The 13,927-nt window shown below is 48.8% G+C and overlaps 1 protein-coding gene across 1 annotated transcript in view; it reads left to right on the top strand.

Moving 5' to 3' along the window:
• Positions 1 to 23: 23 nt before the first annotated feature.
• LOC112956099 (astrotactin-2-like) overlaps positions 24 to 13,927 on the top strand; it is a gene marked incomplete at its 5' end in the record, with an annotated part of 68,406 nt that continues 54,502 nt past the window's right edge. Inside the window, one exon of the mRNA XM_026049606.1 lies at positions 24 to 285. Coding sequence (XP_025905391.1) covers positions 24 to 285 — 262 coding nt within the window. The remainder of the gene's footprint in view (positions 286 to 13,927) is intronic.

Consider the following 13,927-nt stretch of genomic DNA (forward strand, 5'->3'; position numbering starts at 1 on the left):
GCCGCGATGCCGCCTCCTCGGTGCTGCTGCTGGCGCTGCTGGCGCTGCCGGGCGGCGGGCCCGGCTCGGCGGCGTCGCGGGAGCCCGCCGGCCCGTGCCGCGTGAAGACGGTCACGGTGTCCACGCTGCCCGTGCTCCGCGAGAACGACATCAGCTGGAGCGGCGCCCCGCCGCCCGCCGCCGCCGCCGACTCCCGCCTCATGCTCTTCGTCCGCAACGAGCTGCCCGGGCGCGTCGCCGTGCAGGACGACCTGGACAACACCGAGCTGCCCTTCTTCACCCTCGGTAGGCGCGCGACGGCCCGGACCGGCTTGTTCCCCCCTCCCCAAGCCCGAGTAACCCGCCGCACTCCGTGCCCGCCTCCCCCGGCGCCGCTCCGGTCCCCGCGGCCGCCCCGGGGCTCCCCCGCAGCGCGCGCGACCTCGCGGAGCACCTGGGGCTTCTCGACCCGTGAGGGCTGCAGCTTCTCCCCCCTCCCTTGGCCTTGGCATGCACCCCTCTTCTCTGCTGGGGAGGTAGTTTCCCTTTCTGTAGATCAGGGCCTGGAGGCTGCTGTGTTGCTTTTTTTTATTATTTTATTTTATTTTATTTTTTTTATTTTTTTAAATAAAAAAGACAGACCTGCGAGTAAAGCATCTTCACCCAGGCTATAAAGTGATGGATGCTGTCTCTCGTACTTCAACTTAAGACACTTCACCCTAGAGAAGCTACAGCGGAGCCTGGCAGGGAAGGAGGAACTGTTTGTCTAGCAGGAGGCTGAATTTATAAGTGCTCGTCTTGCTTCATGCACAACTCCGGTTGCTGGGTCTGTTGCAGAATGTCTGCAGACTTATGCCATATTTCATATTGTCATATACATATATATGTGTATTTTTTTACCCCCCGACTTAGGAAGGGGAGGATGATGGAAGTTSGACTAGGAAGATTTATGTTGTCGTACTTTCATGTGAGTGCCTGGTCTTGTCTTTTTACATGGGGTACCTGAGCTGCACCTTGTCACTTTTATCCTGTTGTGTGTGTTGACCTGCCTTGCTGCGCTCGGCAAAAGTGAACCGCTCTGGATTCTGCATGGAAAGCTTGGTGTTTGCCGTGCAGATCACTGAGGGGTTTGTTGCTGATCTCTATACAGCTCCTCCTTATCCACTGAGTACCTACTGAACTTCATGTCTGAGRTGCTGCTTAACGCAGCCACATTGTGACTTCCAGTGTGTTGCATATCCTTGTGTGCAGCTCGTGTGTCAAGGTTATTTCCCATGCAATGGACCGAGGTGTGGGTCTGTTCCCTTGCCCTGTGGAAGTGGCCGCTGTTTCACTGAGCATCGTGTACCACAGTAMGAGAATGATCGGGGTTCCCAGGCCTTTCATTTTGCGCTCTGTGAAGCTTTCTCTCCTTGTGCGTGCCTGCCATAAGTAAGTTGGTGGTACTTCTTGAACTGAATCTCTTTGGTTCTGACTCTGCAGTTTGCCTTCCTTAGACATGGTTGGTCAACCACAAAAATCCCAAGCAAACCAGATACTCTATTTCTAGCAATAAAAGTGAGAAGCAAAGATTTGATGCTGTAAGATTGACATTTGCCTTATAATGATTAAGAGTAAGGGGAAGTTTCATGGTTCACTGCCCTGAATTTTCAGGTTAGAGTACAGCTTCTTCAGGGACTGGGTGTGAATTGCACACTGGGCTAAATATATCGTAAGGCAAAGAACTCCTCTGTGTAGAGTGTGGGTAGTAGCTCATGTTAAAGGAGAGAAATTCATCTTGATAGATCAGAGAGATGATCTTGTGTGGCAAATCCTCCTTCTGTGAGTGACTGCTGGCAGAGAGACTGTGTCTCGGGCTAAAAAAATCTCTTTTGCTTGCTTGGGATTTTGATTATTTGTGTGCTCTTAAACATGTACTGTCTCTTGCAAAACTGTTTTGTTTGCTGTSCCTTGATGGACTAAAGACCCCACGTATACCCGTCCTTTCCCCAAAGCCCCCAGTGCCAGGCATGCTGGAAGATAAATTGAGGCTCTACCYATGGTGGGATGGCTTCATCGCATTTCTGAAATTAATCAGCACCTTGCCTTAAAAGAAGGTAAAACACTTGTCCTTCCCCAAGGTCTAGCTCATGAATTGCTGTGGCTGCTCTGATATTTCAAATTTGCTGCATTTTTTTTTTTTTCTCCAGTGGAATGGCAACCGGGTCTCAGATATGCTTAGCTCCTTTCTGGATGAGTGCGTTGGAGCGTTTTTGCTGGTTTGKATGCTCATTTTCTAGTGCAATAAATAGTACAGGATTGTTTTTTCATGCTGCAGCCTTTCCTAAGCTCGGCAGTAGTTGCGGACCCTAAAACTGATACTGCCTTGAGTGTGACCTGATATAGGCTCTTAGAGGTGAAAGTAGTGTCATATATAGACTAGTAGGCAGGGATTGCATTGAGCAATTTGTTCTCCCTGCATGAAAAATAACTTTCAATAACCCTTATCARTAGCTAGTTTCTGATGTTACGTGCGTGTTTGTCGCTAGAATGTGGTTAGCAGGTATTCAGGCCTGAGYTCAGAGTATTTAAGAGCTGAAGTGGTGAAGGTTTCTTACTGTCTTTGCATGCAGGCTCTTGTTGCTAGCAAAGATGAATTTCTGGCTTCCTGGGGTTAGGGATGTGTTAGAAAAACCTTCTAAAGTGCCCGCCTCAGGCCAGATACTCCAAACAGCATCTGGAGGGGATTTTGCATGAAAGTGGCACTAAAGGGGCTCCTCTGTGTCCCGATGCTGAGTTGGTTTAAAGGAGTGATGCTGCTCAGGGAGGCAGAGTGTGGAGCTCCAGACCCGCTCAAGGGTTCCCCTGCTCAAGAKGACTCCCAGTTTTGGTGTGGCCCCTGTGCCCCTTGTCACTCTGTATTAAAGGAGGGTGAGAGACCTGTAGCTAAAGGTTTGCAGGTGCCTTTTCTGCAGCTGTGTGAAACTGCCTTTGGGGCTGGGGGCAGGGAGGATGTTTCGAGTGCAAATGAGCCAGACAGATGCCTTAAGTCAGTGGTTGGTATGAAAGGTATGCGGTGCTTTGCATTGGTTTTCCTTAAAATCAGGTATGAAGCAACTCTTGATGCCCTGAAAAACTGAGATATGAGGCACTTCTAGCTTTTCTTATCTTGTTTTTGTTTTGGGGTGAGCCTAAATCCCTTTCCAAACCCCACATGAGCTGGGAYTCTGTGACACTCACTGCCTCCAAGAGCTGCAGCTTGGATTAACCACCTTTGGGCTGACCCCATGCTGAGCATCTCGAGCTGCCGAGTGCTGTGAGCACTGCTGCCTTCCCAGGCCAGCAGCAGGAGCTTTGGAAAAGCAGGAAAACCTCTTCTGCTGCAGCTACTGCATCACTGATGCTCGGGAAAAAAAAAAAAAAAAAAATCCCTGGAAGGAGATTCCCACGCAGTTCCTCTGCTCCGTGTTCTTGGCGCCGTGCTGGCGTGGCTGGAGGCACATGTGCGGAAGGAAGCCGCTCGCATCCTTGAGAGCGAGCGCGCGTGATCCGCGAGCAAGTGGAGTGCGGGAAGCGCGTGCCAGCCCACTAGGGGGTAGTGGGAGCCCAGGGATGCTCCGCGAGCGCCGGGACTGCCTGGAGTTTGCGCTGGCTTTGCCCGCTTGCATGCGCTTGAAGGCAGCTGTGGAGGCAAGAGCAGGGAAGGATTTRATCCTTCCTGAACAGTCAGTAAATGTGTAATTCCTCAATTCGCCCCTCCTGCCTGCAGCGTGGACTTGCAGCTAAAATAACATCCCAAAGCTCATGCTTGCTCAGTGTCCTCCCTGCAGCAAGGKGTCACGTTGTCCATGGTACCTATTCTCTTACTAGTGTTTTTTTAATCTCTTGCATTAGAGTTCAGAAGGATGTTCCTCCTCTTATGCCAAAATTTCATTTCTTCAAAATTATGCAGCAGAGTGGTGGCAGGAAATGACACATGTAACTTTGCCATCAGTGCGTTATGAATAGCTGTGCATCCCCTTTCCTGAAGCAGCATCCTGCCCTTTCCATAACCTTGGATACAACTGATGCTTTGCGGTACTTCTTTTTTTTTTTTTYCCCCCTAATTCTTCTAGTGTTACACTGGAAAATGGTGCAGCCTATCATTGACTTTATTCTTGCACAATGAGGTCTCTCCAAGGTGTGTATCTTGATTTAGCCAGCAGCCATGTGGGCTGTACAATAGCTGCTCCGCAAGCAGTGTAGCCGTTTAAAGGGCAATTCAGGGAATGAAGTAGTTAGCTTCTGAGCTAATTTAGATGAGCACTGTGTATATGTGTGCAGAATTATATATACATATACACAGAGAGAGAGAGAGAGGTGGGGGGGAGAGGGAGAGGCAGGGAAGTTTTCAGCACTGCTCCTTAGCTGATAGTGGTTTTCATAAGAGCAGTTTACTGCAAYCTTCTTATAAGTGGCTTTAATGGCTGCTGTTTGACTTGCATCTGCGGTGCTGCTGGCTGTTGCGTTTTGGTGGCTGCCACAGAAGGTGCTTGTGCACCTGCRTTGTCGGTGTCCAACTGCGGCACCATTGTGTGGAGTATGAATACAGTCGTCCCCGGCCATTGAAGCTATATGGATCTTCTATCTACTCCTCTGTTCTGTGTCTCATCCTCTGTTTTATGTCTCMACTTCTGCAGCCACCTGGGAGCTTGATTACTTTTTTCTTCCTTAGCGCAGGAATGCATTAAAATGGGGCAGGRCATCTAATTCTCTCAAGGTTTTTGAAATTACTGCTTTTCTTAAGACTACTTGTGTTATCGCCTTGGTTTTTGTCAAGACGTGGATTTTTGCAAAACTGTGTGGAGAAGCTGCTGGTTAAGCCTGCTGTGACAGGAACTTTTTGATGCTGCTCTTTGAGGTACTTGCTCTACTTTGTTTTGGGCTGCATGATCTTAGTGGGTAGCAGAGGGATAAAGTTCTCACCACGAGACTCTCTAGTTGCACGTTGGCTACCTTAGGMTCAAGGATTATTTCCTCTGAGCTAGTTTTTTAAAAATTGTGTTATCTCTATGTGGTAAAGACAAGCAGATATCTCCAGTTGGGTTTAAATAACTGTGTCAACTGTCTCCTGCTAGAATTGAAGAATTTACATGTGCTTTTGGCAAGAAGTATGGTTAATGGAATGGGRCTTTTTCTAGCTATTTCCAAAGTAGACTGGGGGTAAAAAGTAGCATTTTCCAGGAGATAAGCAAAGGAAATCAAAATTGAGTTGGCTTCTTGGGATGAGGAACCAGGGGATGTCCAAGAGCTGGGGCTACCTTCCTTGTTGCTGTCACGTTTGATGCTCTGGGAGGTCTTCAGGTTGTGCAGACTACCTTGGGGAAGGCAGAAGCAGAAGAGATGGGTAACAAATGCTGCAGTCATATTTATCACTGCAAATGTTGGACTTTCCTTGCTTTTGGACTGCTAATTTTGTCAGAGGGTCATAGTGGGAGCTGGTCCCTGTGCAGGAGGAACAAGCTGAGCRGCTCATGTGGAAGGATGCTGTGCGTGGTGCTGCATCCCAAGCAAGCCGCCTTTGGGATCATGTAGCTCCTGGCCTGAAAGCCTGCCTGGCCTGGCAGGAAATGTGATTTTTCCTTTGGGGAAAGTCAGTGTCTGTTCTTTCTAATTTGCTGCTGCCGTTGTGCACCAAGCAGCTGGCCAGCGCTGTGCCGTGTGAGCAGAAGGGGCTCCAGTTTCTTGTTTGCGCCTTGTTTTAAGTTTCCCTCTGCTTCCCTCTTCCTCCTCATAATGGCTTTAATGGATGCTGTTTGAGCAGCTTCTGCAGTGCTGCGGGAGGCTTGCAGGGGTAGGGAAATAGTGGAGAAACTTTTTAAGCTTAATCCTTCTGAGATGAAGACAGCCGTTGTCCTGCAGAGAATTCAGCGGGGGAAGAGCCTCTGTTCTCATTCTGAGCAAAACTCCCAGCTTTTTGAATTTTCTGCAGAAAAGTAATTCAGGCAAGAGAAAAACCTTATGCTAACTTTTTTACTTTTTTTTTTTTGAATATGTAGTTTTATATGTGTCATTCCCCCCCCCACCACCACCTTGCATGAAACTATACGATCACCCTAGGCCATTGGGTTCTTGTCCCTGCCAGCCAAAGGCAGAAGAGACTGGACGGTCCTTGACCTCACATCATTGTGCAGATGCTCCAGGGCAGGCAGGGTGGTGGGGTCAGTGGTGGGGTCCTGAGCTCTAGGCTGCAGTAACTGCAGAAATGACAGGCTCTGTAACACACAGAAAGGCTGAGATGGGGAGGTTTGCACACATCTCTGCACAGCTTTGGAGGTATCTGGTGAATATCTGGGGTTTCAGCCCATTATAGTTCCCTGACAGAGTGAGGTTCTGCTTGCCAGGAGTCCTGTGATGCCTCAGTGTGTTTACCTGACCTGATCTCCTGTTTAGCTCTTGTTGCTGGACTCCTTGGCCTCCTCCTTGCCCACCCCCAAAGTGGTGTTTGATGTCCTGCAAAGCCACAAAATGAGCATTAACATGGGTCCATCGCACAGGTGATTGCTTCCTCCCACCGCAACGAAGACAAGGTCGAATCTAGCTTGTCTGGCAAGGGGGATGTGGGCTTGCAATGATTTTCTTGAATGCTTTTGCAAGGGAGAATCACAGTTAAAATTGAAGCCTGTAGCTGAATGACTGTTTTCAGGGAATTGCTGCTTTCCAAGAGTACCCATATTGACCAGCTAGTGGCAACAGAAGATTAAGTATAGCAAGAGCAGCCTGTATTCTGCAGCTGCACAGCAGCTGAGGCAGCCTGGGGATCCCACTGGTTCCCCCACTTGCTTCTGTGCAAGGGAGGTGACTTTGGGGATGTAGGTGTACTAGAGACTTTAATTCACACTCTTTATTGGGAGGAAAAAATACYGTTTTCTTTAGTACTGGTGGAGAACTCACATGTCTCATTGGGCTTTGGGGGCTGGGGAGATGAGTGGTGCTACAGAAAGTCATGGTGGGTATATATGGGCATTGCCATGGTGTGTATATGTGTGTGCATCTCCGCAGCCCTGCTGTCTCCTCCTTTCTCAGCCCTTAAAGCTGAACCTGTGCTGTTTGATGGACAAGTCTTTTCTCTGCCTCTGGATATGGTGCTAATGGGCAATGTTGGCTAGCTGTGAAATTCTGCTGAGCCCTTGGTGTTACCTGAGTAACAGGAATTCAGGCTTGGGATCGCCCGGGACRGCAAGAGAATAGGCTGGTGTCACTTATGGGAAAGAGGAGATATTGATCTTAGCGCTATCTTAGCACAGATCTGCGCTATCTTAGCASAGATGTTAACAGTCGCAGGTGACTTGAGAAGTGCGTGCTGTCACACCAAAGGCCAGCAAAATGTCTTGCAGGATGTGGGCATAGATCAGGTTTAGAGAGTGAAGGGAAAAGTGGAGAAAACAGCACTGCTGCTGTTGCTGTCTGTAGTACACTTGGTAGAGCAGGGAAGCTCATAGCTCAGCTCTGGAGTTTCCTTCCTCCAGTTGCAGCCATCTGAAGTGGGGAACAATGAGCCTTGCCCAATCTCCCCATGCTCTCACTAGTCCWGCCTCCTCTGCTGCCTGTAGGAATGGTGACAGCATTGAGCAGGTATGATTTTTATATGTAACCTGATCAAGATGTGGTGCCACTTAAAAGAATTGGATGTTTGTGCTGCTGCGCAGGTCGTGGCTAATTTGGTTAAGGTTTTCAGTGTCCAGACAGCATGGAGACACTTAATGGTATTGAAGAAGCAGAACAGCAAACAGAGGGACAGACAGTGATCTTGGCCTCCTGCATCTACACTGACTGGGCAAAGCTGCTGGGAAGGAGATGAGTAAGGAAAATTGTGATACAAATGATTTTTGGACCACTAATCCTGGTTGTCTCTGCTCAGAGCAGGAGCTGGGCTGGCTGGGGCCATTTGAATGTATCTGGAGTGCTTGGCTCTCAGTGGTCTGGGGAGGAGAGTGGCATTCCTGCTGGGAGAAGATGAGGAGATGTGGTTTGGAGCCCGGATGTTGTCGCCACACAGAGGCTGATAGGGAGGAAGAATGAAGTGCAGGTCCCCTCCTGTTTCTCATTAGCTGCTTCCCTCAGTCTTGCACCCCTGTCCTCTGTGCTTCCAGTTCACCCATCTGTATGTGAGAAGGGGTCTGTATCAAACCATGTCTGGCTTGGAAACAGCAGAAAAAGGAGAGAAATTTTCCATTAGCAATATCAGCAGTAAAGGAGATTTTTCCCGGTCACCTGGTAACTGCTGTATTTAGGAAGATTACTGAGTTACTGGGGTTGCTTTTGGGCAYATGCACAGATTGATCCCACTAAGGAGAGGGAGGCAAGGGCTGTCACTGACCCCAGGGAAATGTGGCCCCTGTGGAGTGCTGCTCCGATGTCCTTTTGGACTTGATAAAAGGTTAGCTTTGCATCTCTTGTCTTGCGGAGCGAGCAGTGCTGTACGTGGGGTTGTATGTAGCATCTTGGATGTGTTGTCACACGCTTCTGAAGTGCGTGAATAAACCCTAACTTGTGCAGACAGCTGCACTCGTGAGCTGACATTGGAGATGCCGGGGAGAGCGAGGCTCTTTGGAATGCTGATCCTTGCCAGGCTCATGTTGTGGACTCGAGGCTGGACACTTGCCCATGTTGATGCCATGGAGGGATGGCTCTGCTCTGGTCTAACTCTGGRAGTCTGCTGATAGTTATTTGGATATTTGATACCTTTCTGCAGCGCTGATGAGATGTCCGCAGAGAGGCACTGTCCACGCAGACTGACTTAGGATGCGCCTCTGCCCTCTTAAAAGCAGAACAGYGAGGGAGCAAGATGTGGGTGTAGAGCCTCAGCAGTGTGGTGATAGAACCCAGAACCTTTGCAGTTTCTTCCCAGCTCTACTTCTGTGCCATGTGGTCACACAGAAGCCAYTTGACCACAATTTCTCTTCACTCTATCACTTTGGTCCAGCCCCTTTGGGCCATGGGTTTGAAGGCCAGGCTTATAYATCTGTTTGTTTGGTGCCGAGCTGTGCCAACAGCTGGGGGTGCTGCAGAGAAGCTGTGGGGAGCATCCCTGTAAGCAGATAACTTGAGGCTCTGGTTCACTCCCTACTTTGTCACCCTTTATCTTGTGGTTGGGTTGGAGGATCCTTACTGGAGGATGGAGCCCTGCACTCTGCTCTTGTCTGGGCTGTACTGCAAAACTGGGGTGCCTGGCTAGTCGATAGGGCTGCTCGCAAGGGAAGGGTCTGTGTTGCATGGCCTGGCATTGCAGTGTGTGTGTGTGACCAACTGCCCGCTGCAGCTGTGATGGTGTCTGTCCCAATGCTGCTTGAAGCCTGTATCCCTTCCTTGCTGTGCCTTCTGGTTCCCGAGTTATTAGTGGACCAGGGAGTGCAGAACATCCCTAAAATGCAGAACCAATTGACAGAAAATAGGAGCTGGCAACAGTGTAGGATGGTGATATGGCTGCAGACTGAAGCCCATCCGGCAGCGAGGTCCTTCCCCTTACTGTGCCAGCTGGTCCTCACCAGCTCTTCTTGCTGGAAGGGTGCTCCAACTACCTCGTTCACMTCAGGGGCTCCTGTGTTTTCCATCACCCATGGACCTGATGGAAGGATATAGGGGTGCATTTATAACCTGAAGAGCCCCTGGGCTTCAGATGAACTTTGTGTTCTAGCAATAAAACCATGCTAGGAAATGTGTACTGTAACAAAGCCCGTGGATATAATACAGCCGTATCATATTGTACCTTTCATCTTGAAGGATTCCCAAGGAGCTTTACAAACGCGGTGTGCTGCGGCCTGCCGGGGTGACTGAATGCTATCAGTAAAGGCTGCGGTCTAATCTCCGCGGTGACACATTCCCTTCCTGCCTGCATGGGCAGCTTTATGAAGCCTGATTTCGGGCTAGTGCTGTTCAGGTTGCCTTATCTGAGCCAGGATTCCTTGAGAGGGGAAGGGAAACCATGTTAGCTAGTGGTTGTGCAAAAATGGGGGCAAAAATATTTTTTTTTTGGACAGCAAAAGTGAGTGGGAGTTGCTTTCATGCAGCTTTAAGGCGGAGATTGGTGGGAGGTGGTAGGAGCCCAGCACTGCTGTCAGTGGGGGGACAGAGCCTAAGAATCAAAACAGAAAGTGGGATAACGGGTGTCAAATGCAAGCGATCATCATAGGCATAYGCTTGGAAAAACGGCACTGAGCTTGAGTCTATTTTTGTGTGCAGCAGTATGTGCCTAGCCAGCTTTGTTCAGCAGTTTGTTTAGGGAACGTGTTTGCCCATGCTGGYTAGATCCTAAATGCATGCTGTCAGCAAACGATAAACCAACAACTCTGTAACTTTTCCCTTTTAAATGCATCCTGGTGCCCAGAGTGCTGAGGAGGTGCAGAGCTGAGGGCGATGCCTGCAACACCCTCTCCTGGTAGCTGTGCGATGAAGGATGCCGTGTGCCAGCAAGGGAGCTTATTTTTGTGGTGTTTCTGGGTGTGGGAATAGCTGTGGGTGCCTTGGGATAGAGCAGAGACACCTCAAAGTCGTGATTCACATTCCCAGGTGAGTGCTACAAACATTGTCGCAGTGGATGGTTTTGGAAAAGCTTTATAATATATATACACTTATACACACACATATAATTATATAGATATTATATATAAATTTTGATCTATTTTTTTGTTCCTGCATGGCATAAAGAGTTGTAGCATGCATTTTCCAAGTAGGCTTTGCTTCCCGCACTGATGTCTCCAAGCCCTTCTGTCTCTTCCCTGGGGAGCTCCAGGGATTTCCCCCCTGCAGGTCCRTCAGCTTTGTCTCTCTGACCCCTATCCTGATGACACCTCCAAATGGGTCCTGAGCTGAGGGGACTGTTTTTGAGCTTTTTGAGTATTGAGGTGAGCTCAGCAGCAGTTGCACTGCCATAGGGAACAGGATGCAGATTGCCAGCTTTGTTCATGCTTCCTAGATATTAAGAGCCTCCAAAATTGATTGGATTTTGAGAAGGCAATAGAAGTTTGTGGTCGTTTTTACAGTAGTTATGGCAGTTACATGCCTGGTTGTATTGGCTGAACAGCTGTGTGTGTCTAGTGCTTTTTTCTTTTTTTCATAAAAATCATACAAACTGAAAATGTGCTTTTAATTAAATAGCTACAGTGTTGTCTTTTAACGTGATTCATGAAACCAGAGCTGCTTGAAACCAACTCCATTACATTGCTGACGTTTCATCGTGTCCCAGCACTGCTGTTTCCCCCTCCTCTGGTTTTTGCTCCTTGCAAACAAACAGTGCATCTGTCCTTTAATATTCTTCTGTTCTTTAGCTGTTCTTTAATATTCTGCAGCCCAGCAGTACGTAGGAACAAGGATGAGAACTGGGATTTGAGCAGCATGCGAGCTCCGAGATGGAGGTGCCAGTGTCRGTGTCTCTGGCCACTGTTGGGTGCCGGGTGATCCTGCGTAGCGGGGGAGTTTTTCACTGCTCTTGGGACTTGCAAGRAATATTGTCATAAAATCTTCCCCTCCTTGATCATGATGGCTTTTGTGTTGCTTTCAATGAGCCACTTAAACAGGAAAAAAAGTCCTGTTTGCAACCCTCCTGTCRGTTAAGCTTGCTGGCAGCCCTGAAGGCCAACCCTAGGTGGGCTCCATGTTGTGATGGGATGCAGAGTGTGTGTAGGACTGTCTGAGGAAGAGTTGGGCCTGCTGAGAAGAGCCTTCCTGTACTTCACTGCAGGGTGRCCTTTCTCCTGTTGCATCTTCCAGCTGAGTTCCTCCCCCCAAAATGTCGTTTCCTGCCCGTAGGGAGCTGTGTTTGCCTGTTTTTATCTGCTTGGCAGACTTCCCTGATGGTTTATGGTGTGCAACGAGTCATTTTAAAACGATTTTTTTTTTAGTACCTCTTGGTCTACAAAGCCTCTCCTTGTCAGACATGGTGCAGAGTTGTATAGGAAGTGCCTGGTGCACACCTGCAGCAGCTGTGTGCCCAGGGCCCTGGGAGTGGGCTCCTGAACTGCCCCTCTCTGCCAGGGAGCACGTTTGGCACAGCAGCCCCAGTCCCTGGTAATGGGAGGCCGAGGAAGGGGGGTAAAATTTATGTCCTGGCTGTAGCGTATATATGTCCTGACAAGGTCATAAAAGATAGAGATTATTTGTTAATAGAGAGTATTACTGGTTTTACTGCAGTTTGTTCTGATTGTCTTTCCCTAAAGCTTCTCTGAAGGCACCTAGAGGTGACCCATGAGGTGTTAATGTGCTGCTGGCTTTGCTGCTGTTGAATGGGGGAAGAATTGGATTCAGGAAGAGCTATTATTTTTGTTAGCAGTTCTGCATCACCTCTGACAGTGGGAGGGCCCATGAGATCCAGCRTCATGCTGGACAGGAGAGGAGGTGCCGGGGACAAGCCTAGGAACCACCTTACAGCTGTAATTTGACTAGTAAAAGCAAGTAAAGGATTTCTGGGTCTCTATTTCCTCAGTTGGGSCTAAATCAGTGCAACAGGATGCTCTGGGATGCTAATGATGCTGCATGACATATAAATCAGTCCCATGCATGGACATGCATTTGTAATGRTAAAAGTGGAGGGTAACTCCAAGATTTTCTGTGTGAATGCTAGCAGATCAGCCATCTGCACTGTTGGAGTTAGTTTTAATCCTCCAAGACACATGAGAAAACTCCTGGCTTGCAGGCTGCATGCAGCCCCTGAATGACGGTCTGTTCCCTGCCTCTAATATCCTTGTGTTTCGCTGCTCTTGTCATTTGGAGGATGTGCATGCATGGTCCAAAACGTGGGCAGCGCTCCCGTGACGAGGACAGCGGGGTTCCTATCATGGACGGATGTCCTTAATGTCATGGCTGGTGGCTGAAGTCTCTTGSTTGCTCGTTGCTGCAATAAGACGTGTGGCTTGAGAGAGTCCCGCTGCAGCTCTTGMAGGGCTCCATTGTGTCTCCTTCCTGCTCCTCCATTGTATTTACCTGTCTAGAAAGCTGCTGTGTATGGGGACGCTGCACTGCACATTGCAAGGGGATCCTCCAAGGGCAATACAGCTTTCTGAGATGAGCTACTTGTCTTTCCAACACCTTCTTAGCAAAAGAAGGGTGAATCCTGCTTCAGGCGGTGCGTTAGGGCARTAGGCTCTAAAACAACTCCCAACAGGAATGGGACACTTCAGCTTGTTGTGCTTTCCACTCTGTCCTATCTTGTCTCCAGTGAGGGATAAGGAGATTTCCTTTGYGGTCTAATGGATGCAGAGTGCTGACCAGAGGCTCGTGCAGAGGGAGAGCTATCTCAATTAATTAGAACTGGATAAAAGAGAGAGCTTCTTTTTAATCCGAGAAAGACTTGTTCCAGTTTGATTGCARCTCTTTGATTGAGTTCTGAGCTTTAAAGTTCCATGTCTGTGGGAACAATAAGTTTGAAAAGATGTTTTGAAGCAGCAATTGTAGCATTGTTATGAAAATGCTGAAGGGGAGTGTGATGCTGGAAATACTGTGTCATCTTAAACTGACACATTTTAAAAAATAGACATATTTTCAACTCCTGACAAACTTTCTTTGGCCCTAACTAAACATGACAGTGCCTGAATCTGATAGGTTTGATGGTGGTGCCAGCGATCATGTATCTAGCATGGTGGAAATGAGTGGGTTGCAATGCTGTTGGTGTTACTGGGGCATACTGGGCAAGAGGAACTCTGCATGGCCCCAAAYGGAGGGAGCAATATGGGACCTTGCCCCTTTGGATGCTAATTCCCCTCTGGAAATTCCATCCAGGGTAGCTGAAGGGTCAGAGGTGCAGCAACAGTGGGTGAAAAAAAGGGATGGGATGGGGAGAGCTTGATGGAGCCAAGAACCAGGGCACGTGCAGCCTCACTGCCCCTGTTTTCCCCGTGCTGAGCCCTTGCCTGTTGATGCGCTGCTCCTGCCGCTTCCAACCCTATTGGCATTTCCTTGCCATTAGAGCTGGTCTGAAAGCTCACAAATGAAAACA

This window comes from Nothoprocta perdicaria, unplaced genomic scaffold (genome assembly GCF_003342845.1).
Source record: "Nothoprocta perdicaria isolate Ctin4 unplaced genomic scaffold, notPer1 scaffold_6, whole genome shotgun sequence".
NCBI classification, from domain to species: Eukaryota; Metazoa; Chordata; class Aves; order Tinamiformes; family Tinamidae; genus Nothoprocta; species Nothoprocta perdicaria.